This window comes from Caenorhabditis elegans, chromosome X (genome assembly GCF_000002985.6).
Source record: "Caenorhabditis elegans chromosome X".
Taxonomy (NCBI): Eukaryota; Metazoa; Nematoda; class Chromadorea; order Rhabditida; family Rhabditidae; genus Caenorhabditis; species Caenorhabditis elegans.
In genome coordinates, this window is record NC_003284.9 from 15,878,693 (window position 1) to 15,894,744 (window position 16,052).

Sequence of the window (16,052 nt, forward strand, 5' to 3'; positions counted from 1 at the left end):
GAACCTTTCTTCTTCTCCTCCGTCCCCCGGCGAACTTTCAAAGAAAACTGTTTGCTCTATTTCTCTGAACGTTTGATTTTCGCTGTGTTTCTCATCTCTTCCCAGCTGCTGGTGTAGCCGTTTTCCCGTCGTTTTCGTGGGAGCTCTTGCGCTCTCGGTTCTCGCGCTGAGAGGCGTGGCTCGGAATAGTGCGTTGCTCACTGTGCGCCTTGTGTTTTTGCGCTGACACCACACATACAGTGTTGCCGTTTCTTCGTTCGCCCCCTGCTTTACTATACGTCACTTTTTGCCCTCTTTCTTTTTGTGAAAATATTTATTTTTCGTAAATTGAAAATTGTAAATTGATTGCTCTTTTTTTTTTCCCCCATTCATTTTTCACTTACGTGACTAACTTTCAGATATTATGACGGAATGCGGGCTTCTCATGCCACTTGAAATTAAAAAAGAGCTAGCAGAAGACCACCACCATGAAGAACCCAAAGAATCTGGAATTCCAATTTTAATTCCCAGAGAGACTGAAAACGTGTCGCCGCAGCGACGGTCGCCACAGGATACTACAGATGAAGAATTGGATTTTCAGTTGACGGGAGGTGATGGAAATGTGAATGTTTTGGCGAAAGAGGCTAGTGTTTCGTTGCCTCCAGTGATTACGGTGGGTTCAAAATTTTATATACGTAAGAATTAATTTAAAGCATTTTAATAATTTAATTTCTTACCAGATGATTTTTTAAAACTATGTATGTACCAAAACAAAATACAACGGAAAAATTTTCAAATTTCCAAAGTTCTATTTTTTATTTTTTCCGTCGCTGCACTATGTGGAAAAACAGGATCGTACTTTTTTTGGTTACTAAATTTTAAAATATTCGTTAATAAGTTTTCATCAATATCTCCTTTAAACTAGCAATTATATTTTCTATACATTTTATTTTTTCCAGTGCATCTTTTCTTTACCGTTCATCTTCTCCATCTCCTCCTCCCCAGTTCCATAATTGTAAAAATAGTCTAAACAGGCACAAAACGTGAGAAATCATGTGAATATCGTAGACACGAGAGCCAAAACGACTGTTTGTCCAGCACGGCGGCGGCGGCGCGACGGTCAGCCACGGACGGACGGTACGAGGACGAAAATAGTAACACGCAAATTTGCAAAGAGACTTTTCCTCGCGCGCGCGCGCTCACTACTATTGCCCCTCATGCTTTTCCCTCCCCCCTCTCGATGTTTTCACCTAGACAACGCGGGAAAACGTACGTTCCGAAATTTTTGGATATTCGAAATGGTGTGAAAGAGGGGGGGAATGAGAAAACTATGCGGTGAAAAATGAATAATGTGAGCATGATTTTGAAAACGTATCGGACTTGAAAAGTGATAGTCAAAAACAGTTGATCTAAATCTTTTTCAGTAAATTTTGTATTGAATTCATGGAAAAAATGCCTAGAGAAGTGGTTCCAAATCTAATTTAGACTGTAAAAAGCTCTGTAATTGGGTGCACATTGAGTCGTTTTTGAAATAGTTGAATCTAAAAAAGTTGCTCTTAAAGGTGGAGTAGCGACAGTGGGGAATGTGTTAAAACCATTTTTATGGTCCCAAAATGACCAAATATTATGGTAAAACGTTCCAAAGATTTGTTGAAAATTTTCTATTTACTGTCAAAAAGTGTCAATTACTCAGTTTGTGCCACTCATAATTTTGGAAGTCGACCGAAAAAAAAATTTTTCCACATTTTTTATACTTTAATTTGGCTTTAATTATTTGTATTAAGACATTGTAGGGGTTGAAACATGCGACATTGCTTTGAATTTCCTCAAAAGCTCATATTTTTCAAAATTTTGGCAATTTGCCAAAACTTTGATCGGAAATTATGAGAAATCTAAAATTTGTTGGAATATTTTATTATGATATTCGGTCGTTTTGAATCATTATAAGTGTATTTAGGCAAAATCTTTACTAGCGCTACTCCACCTTTAAAATCACCATAAGCCTGAAAAATGCTTCCTTTTAGAGCATTTTTTTGGAGCTCAACAGTTTCAAGAAACAAACACGCTTAAAAACTTTTATATCGATTAAAAATATATTTTGGCAAAGCACACGAACTCGTGTACTTTTAAGCTTAATTTAGTGTGCACCGTCAAGCTCCCTGAAATTTTCGTTGTTTCTGAAAAAAAAGTCTTCCGTCTTAATTTTTGCACCGCACACGACATGACTCAGAAGCGCATCAATTTCCAAAGTACACCCAGAGTCCGAATGGTCAGTTTCTATTTTTGTTCTTCTGTCTGCCTGTTGTGTTCCAGTGAAAGCACACGGTGTCTCTCCATCTCTCGCGACGGACGCGGCGTGCGCCAGCTCGCGTACTCTCATGATCCTGACATTGGCTCATGTATTTGTTTGCCATCAAAATAGCCGGGGGGGGGGGGGGGGGCCGAACGCGTTGCTTCTATTCTTGGGGTGTGGCCTTTCAAATGCATAAAACGTGCTTTGAAACTGGACTCTCTCTCTCTCTCTCTCTATTTCCCCGGCAGGCGACTAAGTGTGTATGTGCTACGGAAAAGCGCCGCCGCCGCCGGTGGTGGTGGTCAGCGTGAAAATAGTGGCGCTCGCGCGGCGACCCCCCACCGTCGAGAATGGTCACGCACCGCGCGACGCAAACAGTGGGCGAGCGCGAACATCATGATACTCTCGTGTTGTCTCGATTTGCTTTCCACCATCGTCCGGGACGTACACCTATTCCGAGCAGTTAACACCATGAATGTCAGGGATATCAATATTACTGTACGTTTTATAAAAATATAAGTGAAGCAGAATATCAAGTTATGAAGGTTGAGTACAGTCAATGGAGAGTCCAAAACATAAAGCAATTAAATGTTGGATTTATTGAAAATTGTTCTTCAGAGTTTTTGAAAACTGCCAAATTTCCAAAATGAATTAGACTTTTCAAGATAATTAAAGTTTTGCCGTAACTTTGATAATGTTATATATATATATATAAATGCCCCTCGGATCTGGGAGTCAGGTAAACTGCCTGGTGGTGATCCCACTGGGCATAGTTTAAGTCACGTCCTAGCCGGGGACTGTGGCCGTAAATCCAGTCGTGGATTGCTCCACTTCCCAAGGGTGAACCTAGAAGGTGAGGCCGGACTTGAGCTTGTGACCTCCAGATTTTTTGCGGCCCCCATTACCGACTGAGCTATCCTGTCCTCTTTTTTTTTTAAATTTGACTAGAATTTCAAAATCATAGAAAAAATATTAATGGTTGACTTAAAATTATGAGAATCTGAGCAATTGCCATTTTTTGTTTGCAGAGGAACACTTTAAAAATGGTTGATAATATTTGAAAAGTTCTGCTATGATATTTGATCAACTTCTAAAAATCATTTTCCAGGTAAAATGCGGCACTCTAACTGCAAAAATGGTGACAAAACTCTTCACATGTCCTGGAATCCATCAAAACTGTATACTGATCGATGGTGAAACAGAATACATTAGCCCTAAGGAATTCACTGTAAGAGCAAATAAAGACAAGCAGAAGGACTGGAAAGGGAGCATCAGAATCGGAAAGTCCAATCTTCGAACTTTAATGGAGATGCGGTCTCTCGACTTTCACGATCACCCCAATCAGTGCTCCGCTAAGTGTCAGAGCAGGAATTATATTACACCAAAGGATCCGACTTCTGATCCATCGTTAGTTTCTTTCAAATTAAAACTGAATTTTGCATGTTTATCTTCTTATTTACAGGGGACGAAGGCGTTCTAGCACGACCAAGTTGATACCTCAAAATATGTTCTCACACATTCCGTCTGCGTTCCCAAATGCGTCAACAAGTCTATTCACTGTACCGAAAAAAGAAACACAAATGCCAGAAGGACAGCCTACGTTAGGTGAGTCAAATGACATTTGTGTTACCAGAAAGAGACAGTATGCATGGGAAATTGATCTCAACTTGAGACAACAGTTTGAAGATTTTTGTAGTGGGAAATGTGATAAACTATTTACTGGGAATTCAAATAAGTTTGAAAAAGTTTACAAGGTGCCGTTAAAACTTTGGCACAAGTTGTTTATTTGCATATGTTATGTAGATCAGAGCTGTGCAGCAGCCGAGATTTTTGACAACCGGCAATTGCCGAAGTTGCCGAACCAAAAAAGTTTCGGCAACCGACAAGTGCCGAAGTTGTCGAACCCTATAAATTTCGGCAACCGGCCATTGCCGAAGTTGCCGAACCCAAAAAGTTTCGGCAACTGGCAACCAGGTTTCAAGGTTTTTTTTGTTGAAATTATATTTTTGAGCGTTTTGGAAAAAAAACATGGTCGTTTTTCAGTGAAATTTTAGCATTTTTCAGGCTCTCTGAATGCTTTTCTATAAGCTACAAAATGTTTGATATTGATATCGGCAGTTGTCGAAGTTGTCGAAAAAAGTTCGGTAATTGCTAAAGTTGCCGAACCCAAAAAGTTTCGGCAACCGGCAATTGCCAAAGTTGCCGAACCCATTTTTGGCAACCGGCAACTTTTGGTTGCCCAACCTTCGGCAACTTTTTGGAACCAAGTTTCCGGTTGCCGTACAGCCCTGATGTAGATCAATTTTTTAATTGAAAAAAATTACAAACCTAGGAAAATATGTTTTTCTTCAAACGTTATAAAATACTCTCAAAATCCGACTTAAAATTGACATTAGCCGATGATATTGCTTTTTCTCTAAGTTAACGACAATTTTCAATTGTTAATTTTATATTAAAATTGGTATATCATACAGACCGCCTAATATGTTTAGTTTAACAAACACCTTGTTTTTAAAATCTCTTAGAAAATTCTGAAATAAAAATAATAGCTTAATAAAAATGTAATGAATATTTTCAGGTACATTATTCAAAAACCCAACCTTTTCCCGATTTGTTGCAATCAGTCAAAACATGAAGAACAACAACTTCTCAACACCATCCACCACTACGCAGCCCCCGCTATCCATGTTCCCAACAACATCGCTGAAAGAAGAAACTTCGACTTCAGTTGACGATGTTACTACTCAACTATTACAACAACATCAGCAACAACGTGTTGCTAGCACACTTTTCCAGACAATTCCATCAGCACAGCCTTCTACATTTTGGAATACAACTGACAATCGGTACCAGGGGAATATAGAACAACAACCACAGGAGATGTTGGCTGAAATGATAAATGCTGGACTTGGAGATAATATTATTGATATGATTGTTAACAAAATCAATAATATGCGAGAGAAGATTAAGGGGATCTCAAGTTGCTCAAATGGTGAGTATCGAATCATTTCAACTTTTCTTAAAAAGTATAATATATATTTTCAGTGTTATTAAAAATGTTGTGCAGTTTGAACGCGGCTGACACATTTTGCAACACAATGCAAGCAATGGAGAGTTTACAAGCTGAAATTGCGAAAGAAGAGAAGCACTTGATGAAGAGCCAACCACAAGTTCACAGGTTGTCATCAGACTTCTCCTCGCTGGAGGAAGAGATACCTGGGAGAAAGAGATCCCTGGATATTTCTGCGTTGATTGGGCAGCCTCATGCGAAACGACCATCGCTTACTACATCTATGGTAAGTTTGAATTTGAAAATGGAAACTAATTTTTTTTAAACTCTATTAATGCAGTAATTTGTAGCGTGTTGCTCAATATTGCCTTCTCATATTTCAATTACTATGTACAAAACTTTTGTTGAATATAGGAGTAATTTATTATCTATTGACAATTAATTATATTTTCAAAAACCAAGAAAAAATTGACTTTGATAATAGGGAATTTTTGGAAAACTAAATTAGCATTTTTCATTTTAATTTTGCACCTTTTTGGCTCAACTTTCACAGAAAATATCTAAGTTTTCTTCTGTTACCGGCCTCAGCGGTCGCCGCACCGGCCTCACGGCGTCATTCGTATCAGAATGTATAGTGCGGCACGGAACCCCGAACGTGTCGGCCGCTTCAGACTACCTTTCGCACTTTATTGCACACACACAGAGCTACTGATTTCACAGCAAGCTGCGGAACTCATATCGTGTCGGCCGCTTCAAATAACTTCCTTTTGCACTTCATTGCTCACACAGCGGCGCGCGGCGTCGGCGTGAGACCTAAAAACTATTTAATACGAGTAAAATACATTTATCTGTGGATCAAAACGAATTAGAAAACGAAATTTTTAAGAAAAAACCCACTAAAAATTATGCCAATTTAAAAAAAATAAAATTTCCGATTAGCTTTCCAACCGGCTAAATTTTCCAAATTCCAGCTCGAAGACGGTCCAGAACCTCCATCAACTGTCCAACACTTGCTAACCCCAATCAAGCCAATTGTGCAAATCCCTAAAGCCATAAGTCCACAGGAGATGCTGATGAACATTGCTAGCAGCATGGGCTCCAACATTGACAGAAATCATGTCCTGGCAGCGTTGCAAATGGAAGAGCTCCGCACGGCTGCTGCCCAATAAGATACTCACTCATTTTACATTTTACCAAACTTTATCACAATTAACCGCATTCCATTTCAGATTAATTTCAGATTTAGTCAATATCATTTTTAATTCTTAAATTTTATTTGAATAATTTATCAATGCATAACTTTTTTTTCCACTCTAGTCCTCTTTTTTAATTGGAATGTTTAAGATTCTAGTTATTTATTGTGATGTCATAAGCATGTATTCCCGGAATAGAAATTTTTGTCTGTACAAATTGGTTTTTTTTGCATTTTTGCATTTCTTTCAAAATATCATTATTAATTTATAAAAAGTCACTTATCGGCTCTCTCATTCTCTTCCCACTCTGTATGAAATGTAATGCGAAATTCATTTTTGGGATGGATCATGCTTTATTTTTTCCATTTTTGTAATTGTAATTTCTTTGTAATTTTGTCATTTTCCTCAAGTTTCCAAGTCAGAACTCGACAGTTTTCTTAATAAATTATTTTTATTTAATGACAGTGATCAATGCCTGAAAGCTTTTGAATGGTCGGTTCGGAGCACAAAATAGCGAGTAAATAACATAAAAATGTACAAGTAAGTATTTACTTCTTCTTTCTGTATTGAGAAAGAGCTGGGAGTTTGCCCTCTGGTAGTGAGCGGTAAGGATTTGGCACCTGGGCTCCCGGGTAGCGAGTTTTGTACTGGTTTACTTGATCCTGAAAATACGAAAGTTAAATTTTCAAAAAAAAACTGTCAAACTTAATAGAAATTTATTTGTTAGGTTAAATAAGCTAAAAAACATATGATAAAAGAGATTTTTAAGTATGGAATTTTTTATCAAAAAGTTGGAACAAAAAACTTACCAAAAAGTCGTCGTATTCTTCAATTTCCAGAAGCAAATTATTCAAATAAGTGTCTCGATTGTTTGGCTGTGGTTTTGCTCTGAATAATAAAAAAAGTTACAATATCCTTTATTATTATAAATTCAGTGAAAAGTACCTGAAGACCAGTGGTGGATATGTGAATGGTCGTGGAGTAGTGTGTTGACGAGCCACTCTGTTTTGATTACTCTAAAATTTTATTTTATTTTTTTGAAAAATCTAACAAAATATATAGATTACGTGAATTGGTTGATGGAATTGAGCAACATATGCGTATTGTCGTGTCGTTGCAGTATCACTTAATTGGTAGTTACGGGCTCCGCGAGCCTGGAATATTGAATTTTTGAAAAATAAGAACAAATATAATAAAAAATAAATGTTACCAAGTTCCTTTTCCTATCGACCACCAAGTTTGTTTCAGACACAAAATTGCCATCTTCATCGTAAGTACCTCCGATGCTGAAATGTTTTTACTTTTGATTTAGTAAAATGTCAAGACCCAGTGAAATTTTTTTTTTAAATAAAAAATTGAAGCAGATCCTAAAATTATAACTGTAGTCTTGTTTACAGTAAATTCATCATAAAAACTCAAATAAACCCTTACTTTTCTTCTGGCACTGGAGGAGCTTCTGGAATATCATTCACAGCCATTTGGTCAGGCACTGGTGGCAGAGGTGTTGTTGGTTTGGCTGTTGGCTTGATCGTTGTTGTCGGGGATTCGGTGGTCAGTACATGGATTACTGGAATTTTTAAAATATATAAATTTAATAGTTTAATAGTTGGAAAAATATTTCTATTTTTTTGTTTAATTATTTTTAACTTATTTTATCAAATCAATAATTTATTAACAAGCAGTTATCAGGTTAACTACTATGGGTTCCATGTAGGCGCCAAAACGCCTGCCGCACCATTTTTTGCTGCGAGCCGCGCCTCCTGTATAGTACGCAGAACCCGAAAAATGTCGACCGCGGCGAAATAATAATTTAACATCGATATCAAGGACTGGTAATTTCAAAAAAAAAAAAAAAAAGATCAAAGAGCAATATTGAGTTTTTCACCAGTGGTATGCGACTGTCCAAGTTAAACATTTTTGGCCATATTGGCAACCCGCGATTTGTAGATATAATTTAAATAATTTTTTTTTTTTTAGGATAATTCAAATTTCAAATTTCAAAGCAAGATTGGAATCATCATTAAAAAATTTTTAGAATTGGCCGAATGTTTTACTGAACTTTAAAAAAAAGTTTTCCAGCAAATTGGCGAAATACCAAAAATCAATTTGCGGAACTGCAATTGCCTCGCGCTTCTTATTAAGATGATCAGTCCCCAAGCATGATTAAATATCTCTCTTACAAGAAATCTTTCAAAAACATACTCTCATCATGAGTCATCGGCAACGGTGGTAGGCCAGACAAGAACTGTTGTCGTTCTGCCGTGAGAATTCTGCTTTCCGCATTTGCGAGGTTGCCAAAACCACCAAGGTTTCTGTTTCGTAGTAATCGAAAATACAGGTCTAACTGAGAGGGTCCATATAGGTTTTGGCATAATGCCAAGCCTAGGTATATGCTGAGTAGGTAAGCTATCCTTAGCATAGCTTCTGAAAAAATTGTAGATTGAAAAAATGTGAAAAAAAACTGATAATCAAAGAATTGAGAAAAAAATAAAAATAAATATTTGAGCTTTTAGTGAAAACTTGGAGGAAATTCTTTTAAAAAATGAAAAAAAAACATGTGTTATTTTTACTTTGAAAATTATTTTGAATACTGAAAATATTGAAAAAAAGGGAGAAAATTGCTTTAAAAATTTTCTAAAAATCACGAAACCCAGAAGTTGGGTAGGGATATAAATGACAATTTTTGAGTGGCAATTTTTAAATAAAAATTAAAAAACTCGTAAACAAACAGTTCTGAAGTAAAAAAGGCTCGTCAAAAAATTTAATTGAAATGTACAAGAAAGTTCTAACAGTTAAAATGATAAAAGAAATTATTAGCATAATCCCTTGAAACCATAGAGAAATCTGAGAAATTCGCAAAAAAAAAACATGACGGGTCAGGTGAAAGAGGGCGTGAAATCAGCGAGATGATAAAAAAGGTATCGAAAAGTGAATGGGGGGGGGGGGGCGAGGTATCTACAAATGTTTAATGAATAGCGCGCGTTTTTTTTTTGATATCTTCTCCGTGTTCAAAAGCCAGATCAGGCGTGCCAACAAAAAGCGACAAGAGGTGAAAGCATCTGAGTGAAAGCCGAAACTTTCGCCCTAGCAACTCCCCCTCCTCAAAAAACAGTCCCACTTTTTCACCATTTTTGTGCGATGAATCGAGTCTGATTTTAAACGCGAGGATTATCCGGTTTTAGTTACTATGTTGTAGAAGTAACTGGAAACCAACAAAAATGCGGAGAAGAAGAAAAAGAAAAAAATACTAGACGTTATGAAAGAAGATTTTTGTGAATAAAAGAGATGGAATTTGAATTTAGAACTTGCCAAAAAACTTGCACTAGAATTAAAGACATGTGGGAAAAATTTCAAACTTTAATAAATTTACTCCTTTTTTTCGGAGTTTGGTTCTGTCATAAAAGTTTAAAAGAAACGTTTAAGAGGTTTCATGTAGAAAATTGTTTTTTCTATGATATTTTGAATATTTCAAACAAATTTTTTTACTACTTCATCATTTTTTTGAATAATGCACTTTAATATTAGAAAAAGTTATAATTTTTATGAATTGTGAATGGCATTTTTGGCAATTTTGACATTTTGGTATTTTTCCAAGTATAAATTCAAGTATAAACCATGAAACCTTTTTTTTGTTGTTCAAGAAATAAAAATAAAAACTACGGTCTCTTTGGAAAAAATTTAGGTCAAACTTTGCAGCTCAAGTTTATACACAAAACATTTTGAAAACAAGAAGTCTAAGCTCTACGACTAAATAAAAATGTAAATAATAAAAATTTGATACCTTGCAACTTCTGTTAGCCAAATATCTCAGAGCCCTAAAACTACCAATTTCTAAAAACCAGGAACCAAAACGGTCAGCATTTAGCCAAACTATGGAGACAGCCCGCAGGCAAATCAGACAGTTCTAATGTTCTCCGAATCAAAAAACTATTCTACAATTAATTGAAGTACAGTTTTGCCGAAAACTGACATGTTTGAGAGTGAGAGAGGGAGATGAGAGGGGCCTGTTGTTGCGCCTCGCCCGAAGAGGTAGATTCACACATGCAGACAGATTGCATACACGCAATCAAACTAGCTTTATCTCTATTGATATACACATATAACATGAGAAGAATATACATGTAATATAATAACAGCAGGGGGGTGCTGTAAGCATCCGCGCTGACGTAATTTAGATTTTCAAATTGATGAAAATTTATGATTTTTGAATTTGTTACCTATTTTTGTATTAGAGGCGAAGTGGAATTTTTTATGACGTGCAAAGTCGCATGAAGGTCCTCAAAAACCAAATTTATTAGGTTCCAAAAAAAAGTCCGTACCGAGCTAAAATTCCGAATTTTGCAAATTTGTCTGTTTTGGAACGGTATTTTAGTGTTATTTGGAGTTCACTAGAGTGAGAAAATTTTGCACTTTTCTACGCGGTCTATTTCTGACAAGTAAAAACAAATCCATTCAATTCAAGAACTCAAAAATATCAGAATTTGAATTTACGCTGAATACGGAGAAATCTTTTAAAAAAATCAATAATAAACTTCGACTAGGTATCGGCTCTTTCTCAAATACTTTTCGAAATTTATTTTTTCCAGTTTTTTTCAGTATTCTTATTATTATTCTTGAGTAATACAGATTAAAGATGGTGTAGTCGAATTTTTTAAGAATTTTTTATTACACTCAAGATTGTCTGAAAACACCAAATTTCATAATGAAAATTCTTGAAAACTTTACAAAAAAAAGTTGTGAGGACTCAAAAAATGGCCTAAAATTAGTCAAAATTTGAAATTTGAGTCGGTGGGCGGCGAGATTTTAAAATTGTTTTTACCAAATATCGCCGTCCATCGACTTTAAAGTACCTAAATTAAGTTTTAAAATGCAAGATAATTAACGTTTATACTCAAAACTTGACGGGGATTTCAAAAAAAAATTGTTTCCAGCTTCTACGTCATTGACAGGTAGGTCAAATTTTCTAACTTTAAATTTCCCTAAGTGAGTATTGTTGCAAAGTTTCATCAATAATTTTGCCCGCTTGAGCTGGTTGAAACTGGAAATAAAACTACAAAATTATAAAAAGTCTCCTTCTGAACATTGGCCAAAAAAAGTTTCGGATGGATTTTGTGGTAAATACTTGACTAATTTGCCTAATACAATTTTATAAAACACTTTTTTTTTGTTTTTCTGTAATTTTATCATTTCCACTATTGTTTTTCAGTAAATCTATTTAAAAACAGGAAAACAAATATTCGAATTTCTGAATTTGCCAAAGTAACAATCAAATTTGAAAAAAGATCCAAATTCGCTCAAAAAAAAATGACAAGACAAGGAATGTTTTTGACCTAACAAATTAATAAACCGCCGGCAATTGATTAAGGTGTGGTACATTTTACGGCTCAAAATTCTTAGGTTTTTTTCACTTTTTATCAATCACTATAAAGTTGTGGGAATTTTTCTAATCGACCATAATCCTATTTTTCTTGGTTTTTTTTTAAAATTAAAACTATTTTTTGAAAAAAATTTCCAGACTTTTGGTCTTGCTTTTTTCATCTTTGAGCTAAACAGCGCCAGCGGGCAGGTTAACAATTTCAAGACAATTTAAACTCGGACTTCAAATTAAAAAGCATGTCATTTAAACGCTTATGTTAGAATTACTTAATCACACAAATTTCAGCGAAATAACTCAAATCTGAACTTCGAAATTGACATCTGAAGGTTTTTCGGTGCATTATTTTTGGGTTTCATTAAAAGAAAACCAAATTCGAACATAAGTTTTCGAACGACGTCCGTCAAATTCTCAATTTTCAGAATACCTTTATTCTCTTAAAGGTGGAGTAGCGCCAGTGGGGATTTTGTCTAAAATTATTATGATCCAAAACGATCAAGTATCATAGTAAAACACTTCAAATTTTTTAAGTTTTTTCATAGTTTCTGGCCAAAGTTTTGGCAAATTGCCAAATTTTAAAAAAGAGCAAAAAAAAAGAGCAAATCCAAAGCAATGTCGCATGTCCCGACCCCTACAATGTTTTAATACTAATTATTTAATAAAAATTAAAGTATAAAAAGGTAGGAAAAAAATTTATTCGGTCACCTTCCAAAATTATGAGTGGCAAAAACTGAGTAATTGTCACTTTTGATTTTCAAAAAAATTTTGGGAAAGTTATATTATGATATTCGGTCATTTTGTTACCATCGGAGTAGTTTTTAATACCTTCCCCACTGGCGCTACTCCGCCTTTAAATTATAGGATTTTGCCGAACATGTTCCAACATGAGCACATGCTAATTTTCAAACGACCTTTTTACCTCTCAAAAACAGATTCCATAGAGACCGTAACTTTCAGAGTTCTGCTTTTCTGCAGTTCCCCAATTTCACGGGCTCATTCTCGCAGCACACGGAACCTTTCAAAAACTAGTGGTCATCATTCTTCAATTTCCTTGTTTTTCTGACATTCTCAAAATAGGAATGGGGGTCCATGGAATATTTTCGCTTAAAAACTCATTAGATGATCTACGACGCTTAAAAAAAATGAGAGAGAGAGAAATGTTCAAAAACAAACAGAGTAGGAAAAACAAGCGATGAAGTTTTCGAATAGTTTAAGTATCCTCTCCACACTTGGGTTCTTGAGTGAAACCTTATTGTCATGACGGTAAGGGCGGGGTTCAAGTGAAATGAATAGTTAGAATGGGATGGATGGTATTGTACTTGCTATCGGGATATCTTCAAAAGAAGAATAAGAAGTGAGAATAACTGAAGAAAGCCCCCCCCCCCCCCAAGTGTAAAATGAGATGTGGAGAATAGATCGTTGGTGACGATATTATGGGACGAAGAGTTATGAGGTTCGTTCAACGATGACGTCGGCTTTTTCTCCATCATATATTCCGTTTCTCCCCCCCCCCCCCCCCCCTCTCCCCCCCCCCCGCTGTTTCGATCCTTTTTTCAGTTCCGAACAGGCGGAAATGTAGTAGACAACCAGGAGGCCCACAGGTTTTTGACTAGGTAAACATATCTTTTTCAGATGAAAGTGAATTAGAAATGCAAACGAGATGAAGACTGTGAGGATTGATGAAGAAACAGGAACTAATGGTAACATTGTTAAAGAAAAGAAACCGCGAATAAGAGAAAAATGAAACACCGCTGGAGACCTTTTTCATAAGATTCGTTACGGCATCTATGGGGGGGGGGGGGGGGGGGGATATTTCTGAATACAGTTTGATCGGAGATTCAAGTTACTTTTGGTAGGACCGCAAAGGCAACTGTTGAAAATGGTCGGGTCATATTTTAGAGTATGCTTTTGAAAATTCTATATACTCTGAGAAGACGATGTGTGCAAGCGAAACATGGCAAAAATGACTTTGTTATAGTGAGGATACTCGTAGTCCATAAAATCTCTACTTTAAGCAAAAATGAGTATTTTAGGGCTCCCATAAGAGGCAGGCGCAGTTTCAGGGCCTGACACCTGCCTCTCACGCCGGCCTCTTGCCTCATTTCTGCACTATGGCGAGAAATCAAAAGCTAGGTGTTCCCACCATATAGTGCAAAACATGGCTCTTTCGCCGCGGCCGACACTTTTCGGGTTCCGCGCCGCACTATACAGGAGGCGCGGCACGACTTGTGTGGTCACCTCCCACGAGAAATAAATTATTCAAAGTTTTAGGATTTGAGGCTAATTTAGGTTTTTATTTTTCATAAATTTTGCTTGCACCACATTTAGCAAGACATTTCGCAGGAGGCAGCAATCAGAAATTGCCAAACTTGTCAAGCCAAATATAATTATAATTGACAGTTATGTACCACGATTTTTTAATTCAGTTGGGATTTTCAATAAAAAAAGTACAACACACTACAATGTGAAATCATGTGCAAAAACCGAGGTGACGGTCATTGGTCTGTTAACGTTCATGCCTTTCAACTCTAAAAACGCGATCTACATTTTTTAAAATTTTCTATCGAAATTAAAAAATAGTTGTTTGTAACTCAGAAATTTTTTCTAAATACTAAAAAAGTAGTCGCGAAGTTCAGCCACAATCATTAGGAAATGTTTCAGAATTCTTTTATTTCAAAATTTGACTAAAACATGATATTGTTTTCAAAAACGTTTTCAGAGAAAAATCTCGAAAACATAGTTTTTTTTTCCAGCATACATATATTATAATTTTTGTTAGAATATGAGGCTACGTATAATCTAAAACTGCATAACTGCCTTTTTTCATGGATATTCATACTTTTGCACCTAACATACATAGGTTTGACATATCATTTTAGTGTTGCCTGCTTTTTTTAATATTCTAATAAAAATCATTCTATACAGTTTGAGATCAATGCACATTACACACGCATTCTCATAATGCAGATCTCTATTTTCCGCCAATTCACAACTGAGCAAACTATAAACATTTCTCTCACGTTCTTTGCCTCAAAGATAAAAAATAAATAATAGTTACTTGAATTTATATTTTATCATTTTAAATATTACTCCAATATTAACAATCCCGATTTCAAAACTTCAGGGAACAATGAAAAGTTTCGCAATTTAACAATTTAATTTAGTTTTATTATTCAAAGGAGTCTTGTTTTTTTGTTCTTCCACATTTCCATTCTATTCACACTCATAGTCTCTCTAGAAGAAAACATCAGAAATGGATTCTCCGTAGATGTATGCAACGAATTTCCGTGAATATTTATCATTTTTAAGCGAATAATTTACGTGTTTTTGGAACACATAAGTGAAGTTCAGAGTTTGATATTTGAATTTATGTATTTATTTATTTTTCAGAACCATTTTTAGAACTTGGCGGGGGTATTACTATTATTTAAGCCAGTGTAGGACTTTGAACATGCAATAATACTATTTAATTTTTTTAAACCCAATTTTGAAAATTTGGCAATGTGCCAAAACTGTGGCTAAAGTAAAAAAAACCTAGACATTTGTAAATTTGCTTTTTTGAAACGTTTTTTTTTAGACTTCAATGTTCTGATAATCTGAAGCTTTTTAAAGCAAGTTAGTTTTCTATACTAATTATTTTGGTCATTCCATGTTCTATATATATATTATTTTCCGAAAAAAGTTTTTTCGCGTCTATACTTCTCAAAAGTGCTTGTCGTCAATGTGTTCCGAAAGAAAGAGCACGAATAAAAAAACGCGGCTCGCGGAGCAATTTCGCCAATTTTTCATTCAAATGTCACTCTCCGACTCCTCTTTCTGTTAATGACAGTATGCCAATTGCGCGTTCTTTTTTTTGTTTTTTGCATCGCCTAGGTTCGCCGAGAGCCGTCAACTCAAGAAAAGGCAATTATCTCTCAAAGCAGTGACTATGTGTTTGTGAACTTAACTGACATTCTTTTGCACTTTTATTTGCCGTCTTGTCTACAATTTTTGGTTTCGAACTCTGTAGAATCAAATTGTGAGTCAAATCAATACTTGGTGATGTTATAATAATTTTAAAAAAATTTAAAATGAATGAAATTTACCAGTTTATTTTACCTTGTTTCAAAATCTATCAAATAGTTGTATCAGTTTGGGAATTTTCAAAAACTCCTTAAAGGTGGAGTAGCGCCAGTGAGGATTTTGTCTAAATAAACTTATAAT

General features: G+C 35.6%; 2 protein-coding genes and 2 non-coding genes across 4 annotated transcripts; 2 read left to right on the plus strand and 2 right to left on the minus strand.

Annotated features, from left to right (window-relative positions):
• The first annotated feature begins 392 nt into the window (after nt 1-392).
• Nucleotides 393-6,934, plus strand: gmeb-2 (SAND domain-containing protein). Its single transcript, NM_001330923.3, has 6 exons — nt 393-652; nt 3,381-3,679; nt 3,735-3,877; nt 4,851-5,264; nt 5,318-5,568; nt 6,254-6,934. Exons 1-6 carry the CDS (start codon nt 404-406, stop codon nt 6,449-6,451), a joined length of 1,554 nt encoding a protein of 517 aa, NP_001317728.1. The 5' UTR covers nt 393-403; the 3' UTR covers nt 6,452-6,934.
• F53H4.3 (Neuropeptide-Like Protein) lies at nt 6,912-8,903 on the minus strand. Its single transcript, NM_078210.4, has 7 exons — nt 8,678-8,903; nt 7,907-8,042; nt 7,686-7,761; nt 7,543-7,629; nt 7,421-7,491; nt 7,285-7,363; nt 6,912-7,137 (listed from the first exon to the last, which is right to left on the minus strand). Exons 1-7 carry the CDS (start codon nt 8,892-8,894, stop codon nt 7,024-7,026), a joined length of 780 nt encoding a protein of 259 aa, NP_510611.1. The 5' UTR covers nt 8,895-8,903; the 3' UTR covers nt 6,912-7,023.
• A 1,474-nt stretch (nt 8,904-10,377) lies between these two features.
• Nucleotides 10,378-10,571, plus strand: F53H4.7. The gene has a single exon (NR_072807.1). It is a non-coding gene; the product is annotated as an Unclassified non-coding RNA F53H4.7 (non-coding RNA).
• A 5,044-nt stretch (nt 10,572-15,615) lies between these two features.
• Nucleotides 15,616-15,704, minus strand: Y67D11A.2. Its single transcript, NR_072808.1, has one exon. It is a non-coding gene; the product is annotated as an Unclassified non-coding RNA Y67D11A.2 (non-coding RNA).
• Nucleotides 15,705-16,052: the final 348 nt, after the last annotated feature.

Bases quoted from the DNA above. Each gene is read 5' to 3' on its own strand.
- F53H4.3 (NM_078210.4), bottom strand. From the start codon at position 8,894: ATGCTAAGGATAGCTTACCTACTCAGCATATACCTAGGCTTGGCATTA. The intron at 8,043-8,677 runs GTATGTTTTTGA...TAAAAATTCCAG, and splicing joins GCCGATGACTCATGATGAGA to TAATCCATGTACTGACCACC. The intron at 7,630-7,685 runs GTAACATTTATT...TCAATATTCCAG, and splicing joins TCGATAGGAAAAGGAACTTG to GCTCGCGGAGCCCGTAACTA.
- gmeb-2 (NM_001330923.3), top strand. From the start codon at position 404: ATGACGGAATGCGGGCTTCTCATGCCACTTGAAATTAAAAAAGAGCTA. The intron at 3,878-4,850 runs GTGAGTCAAATG...GAATATTTTCAG, and splicing joins AGAAGGACAGCCTACGTTAG to GTACATTATTCAAAAACCCA. The intron at 5,569-6,253 runs GTAAGTTTGAAT...TCCAAATTCCAG, and splicing joins CATCGCTTACTACATCTATG to CTCGAAGACGGTCCAGAACC.